Source organism: Mastigoproctus giganteus, chromosome 1 (assembly GCF_048544385.1).
Source record: "Mastigoproctus giganteus isolate SK-2022 chromosome 1, ASM4854438v1, whole genome shotgun sequence".
Classification (NCBI taxonomy): Eukaryota; Metazoa; Arthropoda; class Arachnida; order Uropygi; family Thelyphonidae; genus Mastigoproctus; species Mastigoproctus giganteus.
Genome location: NC_143575.1, coordinates 41,582,139 through 41,599,234, shown reverse-complemented (window position 1 = coordinate 41,599,234; position 17,096 = coordinate 41,582,139). Strand labels below are relative to the sequence as shown.

The 17,096-nt window shown below is 35.0% G+C and overlaps 1 protein-coding gene across 1 annotated transcript in view; it reads right to left on the bottom strand.

Annotated features, from left to right (window-relative positions):
- The window catches only part of SREBP (Sterol regulatory element binding protein), a 127,336-nt gene that overhangs the window by 85,320 nt on the left and 24,920 nt on the right, over window positions 1-17,096 (bottom strand). Inside the window, exons 4-6 of the mRNA XM_090372392.1 lie at window positions 15,293-15,431; window positions 12,959-13,073; window positions 4,522-4,914 (exon numbers count right to left, since the gene is read on the bottom strand). Of these exons, the coding sequence (XP_090228518.1) occupies window positions 4,522-4,914; window positions 12,959-13,073; window positions 15,293-15,431 (647 nt within the window). The remainder of the gene's footprint in view (window positions 1-4,521; window positions 4,915-12,958; window positions 13,074-15,292; window positions 15,432-17,096) is intronic.

The window sequence follows — 17,096 nt, the reverse complement described above, 5'->3', positions numbered from 1 at the left end:
ATCTTTTCCCACTCGTCGTTCGTTGGAGTTCTGATGTATTTTAGTGACGGGTTTAGAGCTCTCTGACCACAGACACCAGGTATATTGGATCACTAATGGTTTGCCTCAGAGGGAGAATTCATTTAGTTATTTTAATATTTGTTTAAATTCAAGGAGAGTGTTGGTGAAGAAACATCCTACATGCATATAGTGAGGTAATTCCTCTCATTATTTTGAAAATTGATTAATAACATAGGACATGCTGAGCCTTCTTGCTCTTTCATTTATTATGTCCAATACTAACACACAGTCATATCATTATGATATGCAATTTAATTGGCTATTTCAAGAGCTGCTGGGAGTCATCAGGGAACAAGTAAATACATGGGCTGTGTTAGGGTAACTAAGAGTAAGAACAGGTGCATGTATACTTGCATGTACACCAATGCTAGAAGTACAGTAAATAAATTTGATGAATTTGAAGTGCTGATCAAGGCATCAAAGGCAGATATCCAGATATCAGAGACATAGTGTCACACAGATATAAGCAGAACAGAATTGGAATTTCGGGAGTACAATGTGTACAGAAAGGATAGACAGGGTAGGAAGGGAGGAGGAGTTATGCTGTTAGTTAAGAAACACATAAAATCTAAGGAAGCGCATCTAATTGATGTTGGTGGACAATGCAGTGTTGAGTCTGTTTGGTGTGACATAAGCACTGGGAAAGGAAAAATGAGAGTAGGAATGTGTTATAGGCCTAATGATTCTGATGAGTACAACAAACAATTGTGCAGAGAAATAGAGTGGGCCAGTAAATCAGAATGTCTTCTAATGGGGGATTTTAACTTTCTGGATATTGACTGAAACTTGTAGGTTGGTCACTTGCACGCTAGCAAGATTTTTATGGATTTATTGGAGGATTGTTTTCTACAGCAACTTGTTTGAGGGGCAACCAGAGGGAGTAATACTCTTGATCTGATTATCAGCAGTGATGGCTTGTGCATTAGAAATTTGCGGATAAAGGAACCACTAGGTGAAAGTGATCCCAGTCTACTGATGTGGGATTTACTTAAAGATGTAACTACCATCAAGGGTAAAAGGAAGAGCTTTTGCTTTCGTAAAGGTGACTACAGGAATCTCAGACAGTTTTTAAATTCTGTACAGTGGGATCAACTGATGATGTTACCAACGTTGAATTCTAAATGGGAAGCCTTCAGGGACTTAACCTTGGAGGCTATCAGGCTTTTCATAGCAACTAAGAAATACTGTTCAAGATTTAGGCCTAAATAGATATTAGATGAACTAATGAGGCTTGTGGAAAAGAAGAAAAATGCATGGGATGCACATAAATTAGCAGGTGACACAGAAGCCTATGGCAGATATAAGCTAGCCTGTAATCAATTCAAAAAGGAGGTTAGGCAAGCAAAGGCTGATTACAAGAAATCCTTGGCAAAGGATGAAAAGAAAAACAACAAAGACTTCTTTACTATGTAAACTCTAGAAGGAAGGGGATGAATCAGATTGGTCCACTTGATGTTGGTGGTTTGACTGTTGATGATCCTGCTCAGATATCTGACAAACTGAATGAGTATTTTGCATCTACATTCACATATGAGGAATTCTGTAAGGAAGGGGAGCACAGAAGTTTGCTAAACTCTAACAGGGAGCTAAATGATTTTGTAATAATGGAGAGCAAAGTGTAGGAGAAATTGTTGAAGTTAAACATAAAAAAGGCATCTGGGCTAGATGAAATCTATCCAGTTATATTTAAGGAGGCAGCAAGAGAAGTAAGCAAACCTTTAGCCATAATTATGAGAGCATCCTCGGACTCAGGGGAGGTCCCCATGGACCGGAGATGTGCAAATGTATCCCCAATTCACAAAGGGGGGTTCAAAGGGTGATGCAAATAATTATAGACCTCTTAGTTTAACTTGTATTCCTTGGAAAATAATGGAGTCACTGGTTAAAGAAGCATTGCAGGATCATCTAGACAAGACTGCAATAATAGTTCGGACACAGCATGGGTTTGTAAAGAGGAAGTCTTGTCTGACAATTTAATTGGATACATTTCAGGAAAGATTTTGATACTGTTGCACATGGATGGCCGCTGTACAAATTGGAACAGTACGGCATTAAGGGTAAGTTGCTGCAATGGATAAAGGGATGGTTGAATGGGAGATGGCAGAGTGATAATTAATGAACACTGCTCTATGCGTGGACTAATGTTATTAGTGGAGTCCCCCAGGGTTTGGTGCTGGGCCCATTGTTGTTTTGCATATTTATTAAAGATATCGATGAAGGTATATCAGGCTTAATGTCCAAGTTTGCAGATGATACAAAGTTGGCAGGGTTGTTAATGATAGTAAAGACAGTATGCTACTGCAACAGGATCTAGAAAAGTTAGGTAGATGGGCTGAGAAGAGGAAACTGATGTTTAATATTGACAAATGCAAAGTAATGCATATGGGTAGCAGTAACTCAAGAGAAACATACCAACTGTGTGGTTCTACACTCAGGGAGGTGGAGAATGAAAAAGACCTGGGGTAATTGTGTAGTTGGATATGAAGTTCTCTGATAGAGCAGACGGGCTGCCAGAGCAGATCATGGAGCCTTGTTAATGATATATAGGAGTTTTGCTAGCAGAGACAAGGAGGTGATTATACCTTTGTATAAGGCAATGGTTAGGCCACATCTTGAGTACTGCGTACAGATCTGGAACAAGACTGGTGAGAGGAACAAAGGGGTTCTCTTACCAGGAGAGGCTTAAATTCTGTAAGTTGCAGCATCTGGAGACTAAGCACCTGCGAGGTGATCTAATTGAGGTGTACAAGGCCTTGAATGTTTTGAGCTCAATGCTGATGGGATACTTCCAGTAGTACAGATTAAGAACCTGAGGGGGCATAGATTCAAATTGAGGAAAGACAGTTGTAGAATAGATGTGCAGAAGTTCGCCTTTAGCCAGCGGGTAGTTGATCGCTGGAACAGACTTCCAGCTGTTGTTGTGGAAGTTGGTAGCTTAAATAAATTTAAGGCTGAACTAGACAAACATTTGGAGTGACCGGATGGGTGAAATGAGAAGGTTTTTTTTTTTTTTTTTTTGACTGATGCTCTATAAGCTCGCTTTCTTGCATCATATGCTTCAGCTAATGCTTAACACCTTCAGTTACAACCATTTTATTAGTTTTGTGCAAATTGTTTTATAGCAAACATGAATAATTTGCAGGAGCAACATAATATTCAGTGTTAAATGTATTGTTTTTATTCACCATGTCAGAATGCATATAGTAACAAAAAAGGTGCACTATGACCTGAGTAATCAATGCACCAAAAATTTCTAAGAACAAGAACAAAAAACTTAGTATTTTAATTATCGGGATGCTCACCACATTAAATTTCACATGGATAAATTCATATATTCTTAGTTATACAGAAGTCAGGACAGTTGGGGACCCTAGGCCAGATACAGAAATGCTGTCAGAAAAAAGAACTATTCAAACAATTAGGTGACTAAAGCTATATGTTTGGTTCCCCTCAATTCTATTTCTTTTCTCAGTTTTCACCCGTTCAGTCTGGTTTTTAATTACATAATTTTTTAATACAAAAAAATAATGATTTTTTTCACATGTGGACACCATATTCCAAGTAGTCTCAACATTTGTCTTATACTGTGGAATTAAAATCTCTCTGTCTCTACAAGAAATCATTCAGAGAACCATTAACAGAATGGACACTATATATCTTATATTATGTTTTATATATCTTATATAATACATTATATAGCTTATATATCTTACAATATATATCTTTTCTACTTGTCTGCACTGTACAGAAAACTTCACGTGCCTATAATCATAACTCATTAAATGCTTTTCGTCCTCTTCTTGTATATGGCCTTGTATAAATACAATACACAGTTTTTGAAAGAAAGTTAAGATGATAGTATAGACTGTGTGATTTTGCCATCCTATACATCTCACTTTGAAAATATGAGTCCCTGTAAGGTTAGTACTGAAAATTGTAGTTTCAAACTATAATTACATTATACTTTTCCAATCATAATAATCATTGCATTAAGAATTTTTCAATATTTTCCAATCCATTCAAATTCCAGTGAATTAATTCATCCATTCAATTTCCAGTGATGATAACTCATTAATAAAAAAAAATAATTCCCAATTTTTCAGTCTAATCTCAACAAGTTTCTCCTGTATTTTCAGTTCATTCAAATATTGAGTTTAGAGGACCCCATAATGAAAATAATAATTTCGACATTATGAAAAAAATACAAATATACATTAAGATTATGTCAAATGTAATGAAAAATTATATGAGCATCTGCCTACTGAGCCCATTTATTTTAACATTCAACACTAACTGCACCTCAAGTGAAAAACTAGGGTATTTTCACCTGTCTTTTCATATAAAATGTTTCTTTCATTCATTGATTTTGGGATTAAAAAAATGAGTAATCATGGATAATTTCAGCAAAATGTAGTATTCAGATAAAAAAAAAATAATTACAAATCTAGTTAAATGACTTACCTTCTCCCTCTTGATTTTCAGACAAAATGGCTCTTCCAGTCCACTGAGAAGAATGATCCAATGTAGATTTGAATCCCATTCCAGGCAACAAATACGTAAAAGGATTAAAGGCTAAAACTGAAAACATAAAAACACACAAAACAACACGAGAACGATCAAGCATGCCACTAGTGATAAAACTTTCTGTACTCTCATCTTTTGTAATGGACACCTCAAATGGAATATCAGGAACTTGTGTTTCAGTAGATAAAGAGAATTCGGGTGAAGGGGGTTCTGAACTTGAATCAACAACACTATCCACAGGACTATGTTCTGCATCTGAACCAGGTGGAGTACAATCCGAAGGAAATCCGCCAGGCATCATGGGTTTCCGTTCAAGAAGCTCCTCTAACTCTGCAACATAAATATATACAAATATGAACATGAGTCAATAATTTATACTTTATAAGTACTTTATATATTTATAAAGTATGAACAGAACTACACAGAAAGGGAAGAACTAAACAACTTAAAATGAAGATGTGCATTTAAGATAAGGAAATATACATCTAATACAGAATAAGAAATAACATTTCACGACATTACTACAGACTTTAGTTATGTGCACTAAGTGGCCAATTTATTAGGTACACTGACAAATAGTGAGCAGCACCTCCTTAGCCTTCAAAACAATCTTAGATCAATGGGATACGGACTGTACAAAGTGTCATAAGGATACTATCCAATGCAGTTCAATCTTGCAGTTTCCTCAGATTGGAGGCAGTTTATCTTTAAATATATATTTATTGCAAATAGCTCATTCCACCACATTGAACATATGCTCAATCAGGTTGACATCCAACAACTCAGCAGGCAAATAAAGTAAAGAAAAGTTATCCTCAAGCTTCTAGAGTCAATTCCAAATGATTCTTGCATTGTTATATGATACATTATCTGGAAGTTAAATCATTCTGTTCTTTAGAAAATCCTTATGCTGCAAAAATTAATAAAAGGAGACAACAATACCAAGATTTGTGTTAAGATTCTTAAGATATTAGGCAAAACGAAATACAGATGTTTCCTGAAAGACATTATTAAGCAGGCTATGATTAATAATGCCTTCCTATTGTGTATGTAGACACTCATTCAGACCTAACTTGCAAAATTTTATCAGCTTGGTCCTATATTTATCCAACAAATCATGAAGTCAAGTTTGTTTAATATTGTTAGTCTCCACATAAATAATAATGCTATCTTTAGCCTCCTTAAAATCTGACAAGCTGTATATAAAATCATCAATTGTTGTTGTCCCCAGCAAACCTGGTTCTGGTTCACCTATCTTTATTACAAAATATGTTACTTATTTCTTGATGACAGAATCTCCCAATAAAATTAAATCTCCTTCTGTTCTGGGACTCAAATCAAGAGTGCATAACTTGGAGGTTCAAGAGATACTTGAGGCCCTGATGAGCTCCAAGTTGCATCTGTTTCAAAGGCAAGCACCTGTTTCTTCAGTGACACAAATAAATGTCCAAAACTGTGACAGCACTCTAAGTTGGTCACTATCCTATCCTTTCCAATCTCCTGACTGCTGTGATTAAATACCCCAATGACTGTTTGTTGACAGGTATTGCCTGTAGCTGTGGGTACAATACTGGAAGCTGTCGGAGCTACTGTAGCAAGAGAGGAAGGAAGTAGGAGTGGTGGGGAAGAGAAACCGCCTTCTAGTAGGATCAGAAACAAAAAAGAAATGGCAAGGAGGGGTATGGATAGTTACTTTTATCTCATTTCTATCTAAATTGTTGATTGACTAGATGTGGAATGCTTCATAATATTATTGTGTTCTGACCAGCATGACTAGACAGAAATACTATCTAGTCATGACAGTATTTCTGTCATACAACACCAGGAGAAGAGAATATATCAAAGCATTCTGTATCCAATATGAATAAGAACAAGGAGGAAAATAACCACCTTATCATTCTACACATCTAATTCTATCATAAGGTGCTGCCCTTTTTTATATCCAGAGTAACCAAAACTGCTTCCAGTACGATTCCTGAAGCTATAATCCAATACACCATCTCCCACCTGCAGGAATCATAGTACACACCAATTTAATCTAGATCCAGTAAAAATTATGGCCAACTGAGGTCATCGCAACTACAGGCACAGTGTCTATATATAATCCTTACTGTATGACAATTGGTTGTACAATTGCCTTTAATGGCACCTCTTGTTTTTTTTTTTGTTTTTTTTAACCTCCTAATAAGAGTTGGGAATATGTGACTAGGTAACAGAACAATATTACAGTATTTATGATTTGGTAGGAGTTTAGTTTACATTCAAGTAGTTATTAGTATTACATTTAGTTAGGATTAATTATATCTACAGTTCACAGTTTATTTCAAAGTTTTCATTACACAATTTAGTCACTGACTAACCAATGTATAAAGAAGTCATCATCCAAAGCTATTTCTAGATAAAGAACACCACAGTCAATCAGGATAAAATTATTTTTTCCAGGTGAAAGAGCCATTTATTTGTTCTAAAGGTAGTTTTTCCCTTGAACAAGTTTTGAAAATATTTATTTTTATGAGTTACTTTAGCCAATAAATTTATAAACACTTACCATATGAATGCCTTTTTAAAAATTCGTTAACTGGCAGTTTGGAGAGGAGAATTAAAAAGTTTATATATATATATAAAGTTAAATTATCTGAAGCTATAAATGATTACAGATGAGCCTCCCAAATCTTACAATCTCAGTAACTGATCCTTACCAGACCCTAGAATTTTCTAGATTTCAGGTAGTCATATCATGATATAAAAAAAAAATTCAAACAATATTGCAACTTATTGTACAATACTATTGACTGCCTTGCCCTACTTCTCAATTGGTGCCTCCGTAGCCAGGTGGGCAGGAGCAGCAGTGCGTAGCACACACTTCTTGATTAGACCAGGGTTCGAGCCCGTGACTACCAAATACGGAGAATGCGGGAAGGTCAGGGAATGACCACCGCATATTCCTAGAGCAATATGGCTTTAGTTGCTAATGCTCCTAAAAACCAAATAACAACAACTTCTCAATCTCAGTTACCCTTATTATTTGCTCTACGATTCCTTTTGCTTCAAAGGTGGTATCTGTGCATATATCTGCTCTAATATTCCTTGCCAGACCTCCTAATCCAGAATCGTCTCTTTTTTTTTTTTTGATTTCCTCAGGCTTAAAATCTCTTTATCCGCATTCTGTCAAATTCATCTGTTGTTGCTATCATTCTCCCCATTCCACAAATCACTCAGAACTTTTTTCTTGAAACTCTATTTTCTCCATTCTATCCTAACAGTGAGGTATTTTTCTTGGTGATTTTAATGTTCACAATGCCAGCTGGCTTCAATTTTCTAGTTAAATGGACCAAGCTGGTCAAAATGCTGAGGCTTTTTGAAATTACTAATGACTTTACATAACTTGTTAATTTACCTACCAGACAGTGCCAAAACACATATCTACCCAACATTACTCTTGAACTTTTCCTAAATACATGGTCAATGTTAGTAGTCCTCTAAGCACTTCAGATCACAACTTGGTGATGGTCTCTTCTCCAGTGGAGCCTCTCTCAGTCATTCTTGCCTTACATCATTTGGCATTACAAAAATACAAAATGGGATAATCTGTACAATTTCCATTCCTCTTTTCCATGGTTGGATTACTGTTTTAAATCTTCTGATCATAATATTTGCTCATGCTGTAGCAGTAAAATTATTCCTTTATGGGTGAAATCCTTTATTTCTCATTCTACCCTAATATCTTGCCTTCTCCCTAATATCTTGTGATGGGTGCAAGTCCATTTTTGAAGAGGTGTCTTCTGACTGTTACTGCACTTGCTACCACTCCTGTATGTTCTTCCCATTCTCTTTTCAGCTTCCTAATTGATTAGGAAGATCAAACTTTTGATAAGTACGATTGGATACCAAAGAATAGCAAAATGAAACTTAGCATGGTCAAAAAACGGGAATGTCATAAAACATTAATACTACAGAGAATACTTAGGATAGATTATCATAGTCAGTATTGTCAAGGGACTACAGCTGTTGCAGAATATCCAGAACACAGCTTTTGAACTTCAATATCCATGTAGATTATAATAGCCTGAAGTTACAAAACAACAAATTAAAAATAATATAATCATTCTTATCATAAACGTTTTATGACATTCCCATTTTTTGACCATGCTAAGTTTCATACTGCTATTCTTTGGTATCCAATCGTACTTATCAAAAGTTTGATCTTCCTAATCAATTAGGAAGCTGAAAAGAGAATGGGAAGAACATACAGGAGTGGTAGCAAGTGCAGTAACAGTCAGAAGACACCTCTTCAAAAATGGACTTGCACCCATTGTCCTAAGAAGAATCCCTTCCTCACACAAAAAAATGAAAAAGGCCTGATTAATTTGGTGTAAGGAGCATGTCAAATGGAACCCCAAGCAGTGGAAGTCAGCTATTTTCTTGGATGAGATGAAATTCAACCTGCATGGCTCTGATGGGAGACAAACGATTTGCTGTAGATGTGGTGAATACCATCCAGACTGTATGGTGTCTACAATGAAATTCCCTACCAGCCAAATGATATGGGGGTGCATTTCATATTGCAGAGTAGGTCACCTGCAGTTTATAAAAGGTTCCGCAAATGCCAATGGATACCTGGCTATATTGGAAGGCAAATTGCTGCCAACCATTAGAGACCATTTCAACCTGCCAAGTAACTGCATATTTCAGGACCACTCTGCTCCTTGTCATTGGGCGAAAAGTGTAAGTAGGCACTTTTTTAGTTACTTTAGCTTCATTTCTGCATTAGAGGTTCAACAGTAATGTGTTTACATACGTTACAGGTGAAAAAATGGTTGAAAGAATGGTCCATTACAACTCTTAGCTGGGCAGGAAACAGCCCAGACCTGAACCCTATAGAGAACTGCTGGCATCGTCTGGAATCTGCAGTTGCCAGAAAGAAACCAAAGACCCTTTCTGAACCTGAACCCTATAGAGAACTGTTGGCACCGTCTGGAATCTGCAGTTGCCAGAAAGAAACCAAAGACCCTTCGTGAACTTCAGGAAGCCATAATTCATGTCTGGAACCACGAACTATCAGTTGATTATTTTCAGAAATTGATCCTGTCAATGCCTCGACAGTGTGCTGCTGTCATCAAGGCCAGAGGCAGTTCAACTAAATATTAGTTTGCACTTGGTGAACTTTTCATTTTGTTTTCCATTTAAAATGAAATTCTTTGTAGTATCATTTTAAATGGAACTAAAGCAAACTGAGGGCTTCTAATAACATTTCAGCCATAATTGTTGTGTTTACCAAAGCTGTTGTATAAAGGTTCCAAATGTTAATTTTGGAATATTTTGAGAGCAACTGTCAAATATTACTTAGCTTTGACTTAACTATTAATAAATATCTTTTGATTATATTTCTATTTGTGATGCTAGTTGTTAATGTAACATATCATCACAAAAAAGGGTTAGAAATGTGAAATTCCTAGGTGATGCACTTTCTTTGAACACAAGTGTATACAGTAGAAGGTCAGTTATCTGGAATAATTAATATCAGACCACTTCCAGGTAGTAATATTTTTCGGATAATTGAATGTATGGTAAAATTAAATAAATTCTGTTATAATGTATTAAGATAAAAGAAAATGACTTTGGATATCGAGAAAAAAAATTAATTTATTTAATTTTAAAAAATAATAATAACATAAAATTTTGCACATTCACACTTTTATACCACATTTATATAATATCAGTGTGTAGATACACCACAGACAACTCTTAAGAAACAACAAAGTAGTTGTTGTAGGCATCATTTGCTCTTTCTCATATTGTGCTCTGCCTTCACGACGAGTTGCCATGATATTGCACTACCTCGAATAAGTAATGCTTCACTAATAGAGAAGACTATTGTTACTTATTCTCAGTGAGTACCATCACCCAGACATGTTTCAAGGCTATTGGCCTATCATCAGTGTGGGTGGGCAGGTACCCTGGTATTGCAGACATGACAACCCAGTTGTGAAGATAATCACACAATATGAGAGATGCCAAAAGGTGTATATGACAATATTTAAAATAACTAAATGCACAAGACATAATAAGTTAAGAGTTTAATATCTATATAATATCGGTGTGTAGATATGTCATTTGCTCTTTCTCATATTGTGCTCTGCCTTCACGACGAGTTGCCATGATATTGCACTACCTCGAATAAGTAACGCTTCGCTAATAGAGAAGACTATTGTTACTTATTCTCAGTGAGTACCACCACCCAGACATGTTTCAAGGCTATTGGCCTATCATCAGTGGGTGGGCAGGTACCCTGGTATTGCAGACATGACGGCCCAGCACAATATGAGAAAGAGCAAATGATGCCTACAACAACTACTTTGTAGTTTCTTAAGGGTTGTCTATGGTGTATCTACACACCGATATTATACAGGGTGATTCACTACCAGTGCGACAAACTTGCAGGAGGTGTAGGGGGCACAAAGACGAATCGGAATCACTAGCATTGCAGGGTCCGAAATGCCTTCGTCATGCGCTAGAGGACGTTGAACGGGAGGTCACGTGAACAGCGATCCCGCTGGAAGTCAGCATTTGCGAAGCGTTTCTGTTGAAGAAACCAAGTAGCAAAAGTCCTCCGGAGTGGATAATCCACAGGCTCCAATGATTGGGTGTGTTGCAGATGGTATGAACTCATTTGGTTTGTTGACAGTATCCTCCATACAGTGGATTGGGAAATACCCAATCGTTGGCCTATCCCTCGAGTACTTGTACTCAGATTGCCTTCTGCAAGACGTAGGACATTCTCCTCATTGTCTGGCATCCTCGTTGTTCATTCTCGATTCATGGTACCTCTCGTGAAACAACCAGTCTCACGTAACCTTCTGTGCACACATGCGAAAATCGTATGATGAGGAGCACGCCTGTGCGGGAAACGTTCCTGGTACAAGTGCAGAGCGGCGCACCCGTTACAGTCCGCAGCTCCATATGCAAGGTGCATGTCAGCCAGTTCAACGTTTGAATACTCGTCCATCCTACTGCCTCAGGAACCAGTTCGCAAATGCTGACTTCCAGCGGGATCGCTGTTCACGCGACCTCCCGTTCAACGTCCTCTACTGCATGACGAAGGCATTTCGGACCCTGCAATGCTATGTGATTCCGATTTGTCTTTGTGGCCCCTACACCTCCTGCAAGTTTGTCGCACTGGTAGTGAATCACCCTGTATAGATATTAAACTCTTAATGTATTATGCCTTGTGCATTTAGTTATTTTAAATATTGTCATATACACCTTTTGGCATCTCTCATATTGTGTGATTATCTTCACAACTGGGTTGTCATGTCTGCAATACCAGGGTACCTGCCCACCCACTGATGATAGGTCAATAGCCTTGAAACATGTCTGGGTGATGGTACTCACTGAGAATAAGTAACAATAGTCTTCACTATTAGTGAAGCGTTACTTATTCGAGGTAGTGCAATATCCTGGCAACTCGTCATGAAGGCAGAGCACAATATGAGAAAGAGCAAATGATGCCTACAACAACTACTTTGTAGTTTCTTAAGAGTTGTCTATGGTGTATCTACACACCGATATTATATAGATATTAAACTCTTAATGTATTATGCCTTGTGCATTTAGTTATTTTAAACACACATTTATGTATGTATATTTGGATAGGTATTTTACTGCAAATTTTATGGGGAAAAATTTTTTTAATTTTTTAAAATAATGTTAAGTCATTTTTTGTTTGTTATGACTTTTTTTTTTTTTTGTTGAAAAATCTCAAGTTCCTTAATAATATAAATTTTGATTATGTCGCATTCTTCCTTGTTTTCTGTCCATTTCAGTGCTGTGTATTTTCCTTGACATTTTACCATAAAAAAACTGAGAAAACAATAAATTGCGCAGTTTAAGGCCGATATTATTCTTACTGAATCTGGAGCAAAAGTAAACATAATATGAAATGAAGAGAACAAAATATGTCATGGAAAATTGGGTTCATGGAAGCAAATGGCTAAACTCTATCACTCATGGTTTCTGAGAAAACCCATTAGTCCTAATCCAACATTTCACCAGATAGACAACGTAAAAAAACCGACAGATATACTCTCATAGCATAATAACATTTGTCTCGAATACTACTATTAATAAAAAAAAAAGAAGAAAAATCAGCCTTTCAAATTATTCCACTGTATTTGTTTCTAATTTATTTATTTTAGAAATAGTTTTTTAAACTATTTTTTTATTGCCTATTATTTTTTCATCCAATATCTAGGCTTCACAAATTCTACTAAGTACACAGCACCCATTTTCAATACATTTTCTAATAAAAAAAAAGTTGCATCACATATTTCATCTATCAACTAAATATAGACTTTAGAGTAAAGTGCATTCTTACTTTGTTTTGGGGCAGCCATTTTTAATGCCATATTTTCTTGTTTCAATTTTGCATTAGCATTCTGAAGAAATCGTATATATTCTATAGCTTTTCGAAGTACTGCAGACTTGTTCAACTAAAAAAAGAAAAATTAAAGGAAAACTCATTCAAAACATTCTCTAATGAAATGATTTAAGGAAAATGTACTTCTTGTAACTATTTCCATAAAGGAAAATTCAAAATGATCTTTCCAATTTCAAAAAGTGACAAAACAAATAAAAGTACATCCTAAACAAGTTAAACTGGGTGGTTTAACTTGTTTGTTCCAGTCCACTGAGAAGAATGATCCAATGTAGATTTGAATCCCATTCCAGGCAACAAATACGTAAAAGGATTAAAGGCTAAAACTGAAAACATAAAAACACACAAAACAACAAGAGAACGATCAAGCATGTCACTAGTGATAAAACTTTCTGTACTCTCATCTTTTGTAATGGACACCTCAAATGGAATATGGTTTTTTTCTTCTATGCAAGGACAGTGAGTTCTTGCATAGAAGAAAAAAAGTGTCGCTATCTGATTAAACATTTTGCATGCTCATAATTCAGTTAGTAAAACTGACGGTCAGTATTCAGTGAGAATTTCATAAAAAGTACAAAAAAGTCCCCTAAGTTGTTACTCCAGTTCTATGTACAAATTTAGTGTCTATAGTGAATACTCCATTTGTGAATTCTATTGGACCGTATATTTAAGGGTTCTTAAGGGATTTAAAGGTGAACAGACAAAATTCAAATGCAGGAAAACAAAGTTGTATGTATCATAAACTCCTAATCATTTGAGCTAATGATGGAGAGTGGGAGCACAGAAAAGTTAACGCAGATCCCGACTCTCAGGAACATTAAAATAAACAAAGATCTCTTTGCATCTGGAAGATGGTATACATCATTATTTGCAACCAATTTCAATGTTTTGACACAGCCCTGAATAAAATATACCAGGAGATATTAATAAGTTTTAAGCCTACCATATAAAGAATGAATCAGTTAATGGAAACTGTACATTTATTCAAAATACTCTCCCTGAAGGCAAATGCACTTACATCTTTCCTCCAACTTTCATAGGTCAGTCAAAAAACATTCTGAATTTTGTCTTGGTCCAGTTGCACTGTCACAATGATTTCCTTTATCAGACTGTAATTTGGATCTTCTCAATATTTTTTCTCTTGAGGACTGGTTCAAAGGATACAATTTTTAATTTTTCCACTGTTGCCATGTGAGCTGACACACTGTTCTTGGGAAATATCACACCTTTTCTGAGTTCTCTCTCTCCTCAATTAAATTTTTTTTCTGTATACCTATATAAAACTAAATTTTTCTGTTTCTACTCTCCCAATTATTGTTTCTAATTTTCCTCTCTATGCAGGTTCTGTACAGATTGGTTATGAAACTAATTTATATGAAAGGAAATGCTAATAACTAAGCATCGATTTTTTTTAGATAAAAAATAAAATTTAGCAAGCATGTTCAAATATACATAGATACATCTTAAGCAATTTTCCTAACTTAACATATATGAATTCGATATATTCTTTTCCTTTTACAGCACAGATCATGGCCTCAGATAAAGGAAGCTGACATATAACAAGGGTTTAAAAAAGTAAACTAAGCAATCCCATAGTAGAGTCTACTGTTCCCAACTTGACCAACAGTCAAAAGCTGTTATGGATGCCAATTCTTCTGTGCTTTCTTAAATGAAACTTTTAAAAATACAGTAAAATGAGGCAATAGTTTACAGTTAAAAGATAATAAAATATTCTTTCCAAACCAGACAGCAGCTTATTAAAAAAAAAAATAGTAAATGGAACATTAATACTTTTCATGAAAAGCATTTTCTTTAGCAAAAGACATGTCTAATACCTTCTATCACTATGTTGTGGGGATACATTACCATAGGAGGAGGGAGAGAAACACAAGTACTGAACATAAAATGCACACTTGTGACCTCATGCTTCAAAGTTACTGACCATTTTATTCCATTTTCTTCTCAGTTTAATAAATTAAGAATTATCTGTAATAATATTTGCAACACTGTTTTATCATGCAATTGGTGGGTAAAAAAATAAAAGAGAGAGAGAAAAAGTAATCCTTTAAGTATAACAATATGTAAAAGGAAACAAAAAATTTAAACTTCAGTAGTAGAAATTCTATGATATTTCAGCTTTAATACACAAAAAAACTTTCCAATGAAATATATTTGATTGTATGAATAAACTTGATACCAATAACACACTTGACCGACTTAAGTAAATTGATAAACACACTTCAGTAAATAGTGATTTAAAAGTTATCAGTATACCTTGGCTTCTGGCCCAACAACCATATTTTTAAGTTCTATGATTTTATCATTAATGCTACTACGATATCTCCTCTCAATGGCATTGTGTGCATTCCTTTTCTCTCCCTTTGGAGGCTGAGAAGTCTTTATTGCTGATATCCTATATAATAAAATAAAAAAAAATGTGATTTCAAAAGTATAATCAGTAAGTTGCAATGCTAAATACAATATTATTAAAATGTTAATAGAACTTTTTTTTTTTATAAAATTGAAGAACTCATCTACAGAAATTCACACACTGAATTTGAATATCCAAGCAAAAACAAGAATATAAAATTAAAGAAAGATGAGCCAATATGTTAAAAATTAATAACCTGGCATGTGCACATACTGGTTATCAGAGGTGAAGAATGAAATAAAAATAAGAATCAAAAACTACAGTAATTAGTACACACAACTTTAATGGATGGCTTGCAAATCATTTAACAAGTGGCCATTACAGACATACACAGAAGTATTATTTCTATGTATAGAATGAATACTGGAAAAAATAAATTCTGTCTAGCAGCTGAGGATAAATCTAATCAAAGAGTGAAAGCTATGGAGCTACTTCTTATAAAAAGGTTAATTATCCATCTCCATTTTCTATTAAAAGTTTATTTTTAATTTTGTTTATAATTCTCTGAGAGTTAGTTACTTCATTCTGATTGGGGCCTTACACAAGAGAGTTGCTATCTGGGTGTACTTAACAGTTAAACTTTTGTTCTTTAGATCTTTAAGTTTGTTTGTTTGTTTGTTATTTGGTTTTTAGGAGCATTAGCAACGAAGGCCATATTGCTCCGGGATATGCGGTGGTCATTCCCTGACCTTTCCGCATTCTCCGTATTTGGTGGTGACGGGCTCGAACCAGATCTTTAAGAGTACGACTTTTGTTCTTTAAGTCTTAATTTGTTAAATACTCTGCAACTGAGGTTTTAATAGAATAGAGCCACAGCTTCTCAAACCAAGCAAAAGATAAGGTTCAGGAGTTACTGAAATGCCACGTGGTTCCTGACAAGATAAAGCCCTGGCAGATGAATCATACTTTATATTTTTACAAGAATACCAGTGACAAATATTTTGCCAAAACTGCTTCAGAGAAGTAAAGAATATTGAAGTAATTACAAAAACTTTTCCCTTGGCTTCCCTTGATGCTAACTAAGGTGTCAAGTGGGATGGATTTGGGTAAAAATGCAATTTGATAATTCTTACTTGTATGACTATATTATCCTTGAAAAAAATTACAATTATTGAACAAAAATTATCTGTACCCAAAAGCTGCTACATAATGGTGTCCATGAGCAAAAACAGAAACTTGGCGGTCAGTCTGACCTTGAGATTTGTTGATTGTGATGACAAAAACTAAAAAATTGTCTTCTCTTAAAAGTAAACAGAAAGTTAGTTTTACTAGGAGCAAAATCAATTCTCAGGATTTAAAAATCAGTAAGAAAATTTTTTGGATCCCCCTGCTTCTCCCAATTTTCCTGCTAAATAAAACCTATTGAAAAAGGAATCAGGTCAAAAGTTTGTTTAGTCTTTCAGTTATTCAAGTTCAAAGAGGTTTCTAGACAGAGGAACAAAAGCAAATTATTATACAGATTCTTTATTAGACTGAATTTTAATATATTTTTTAAATTTTTTAAAAAAATTAAATTAAATTTATTTATTTTAAATTAATTAATAATTAATTTTTTAAATAATTTTAATTTTAATAAATTCAGGGTTTAAACCTTTAAGTTATAGAAATCTATACAACTGTAGTAAAGGCAATGTGATAGCATAATTT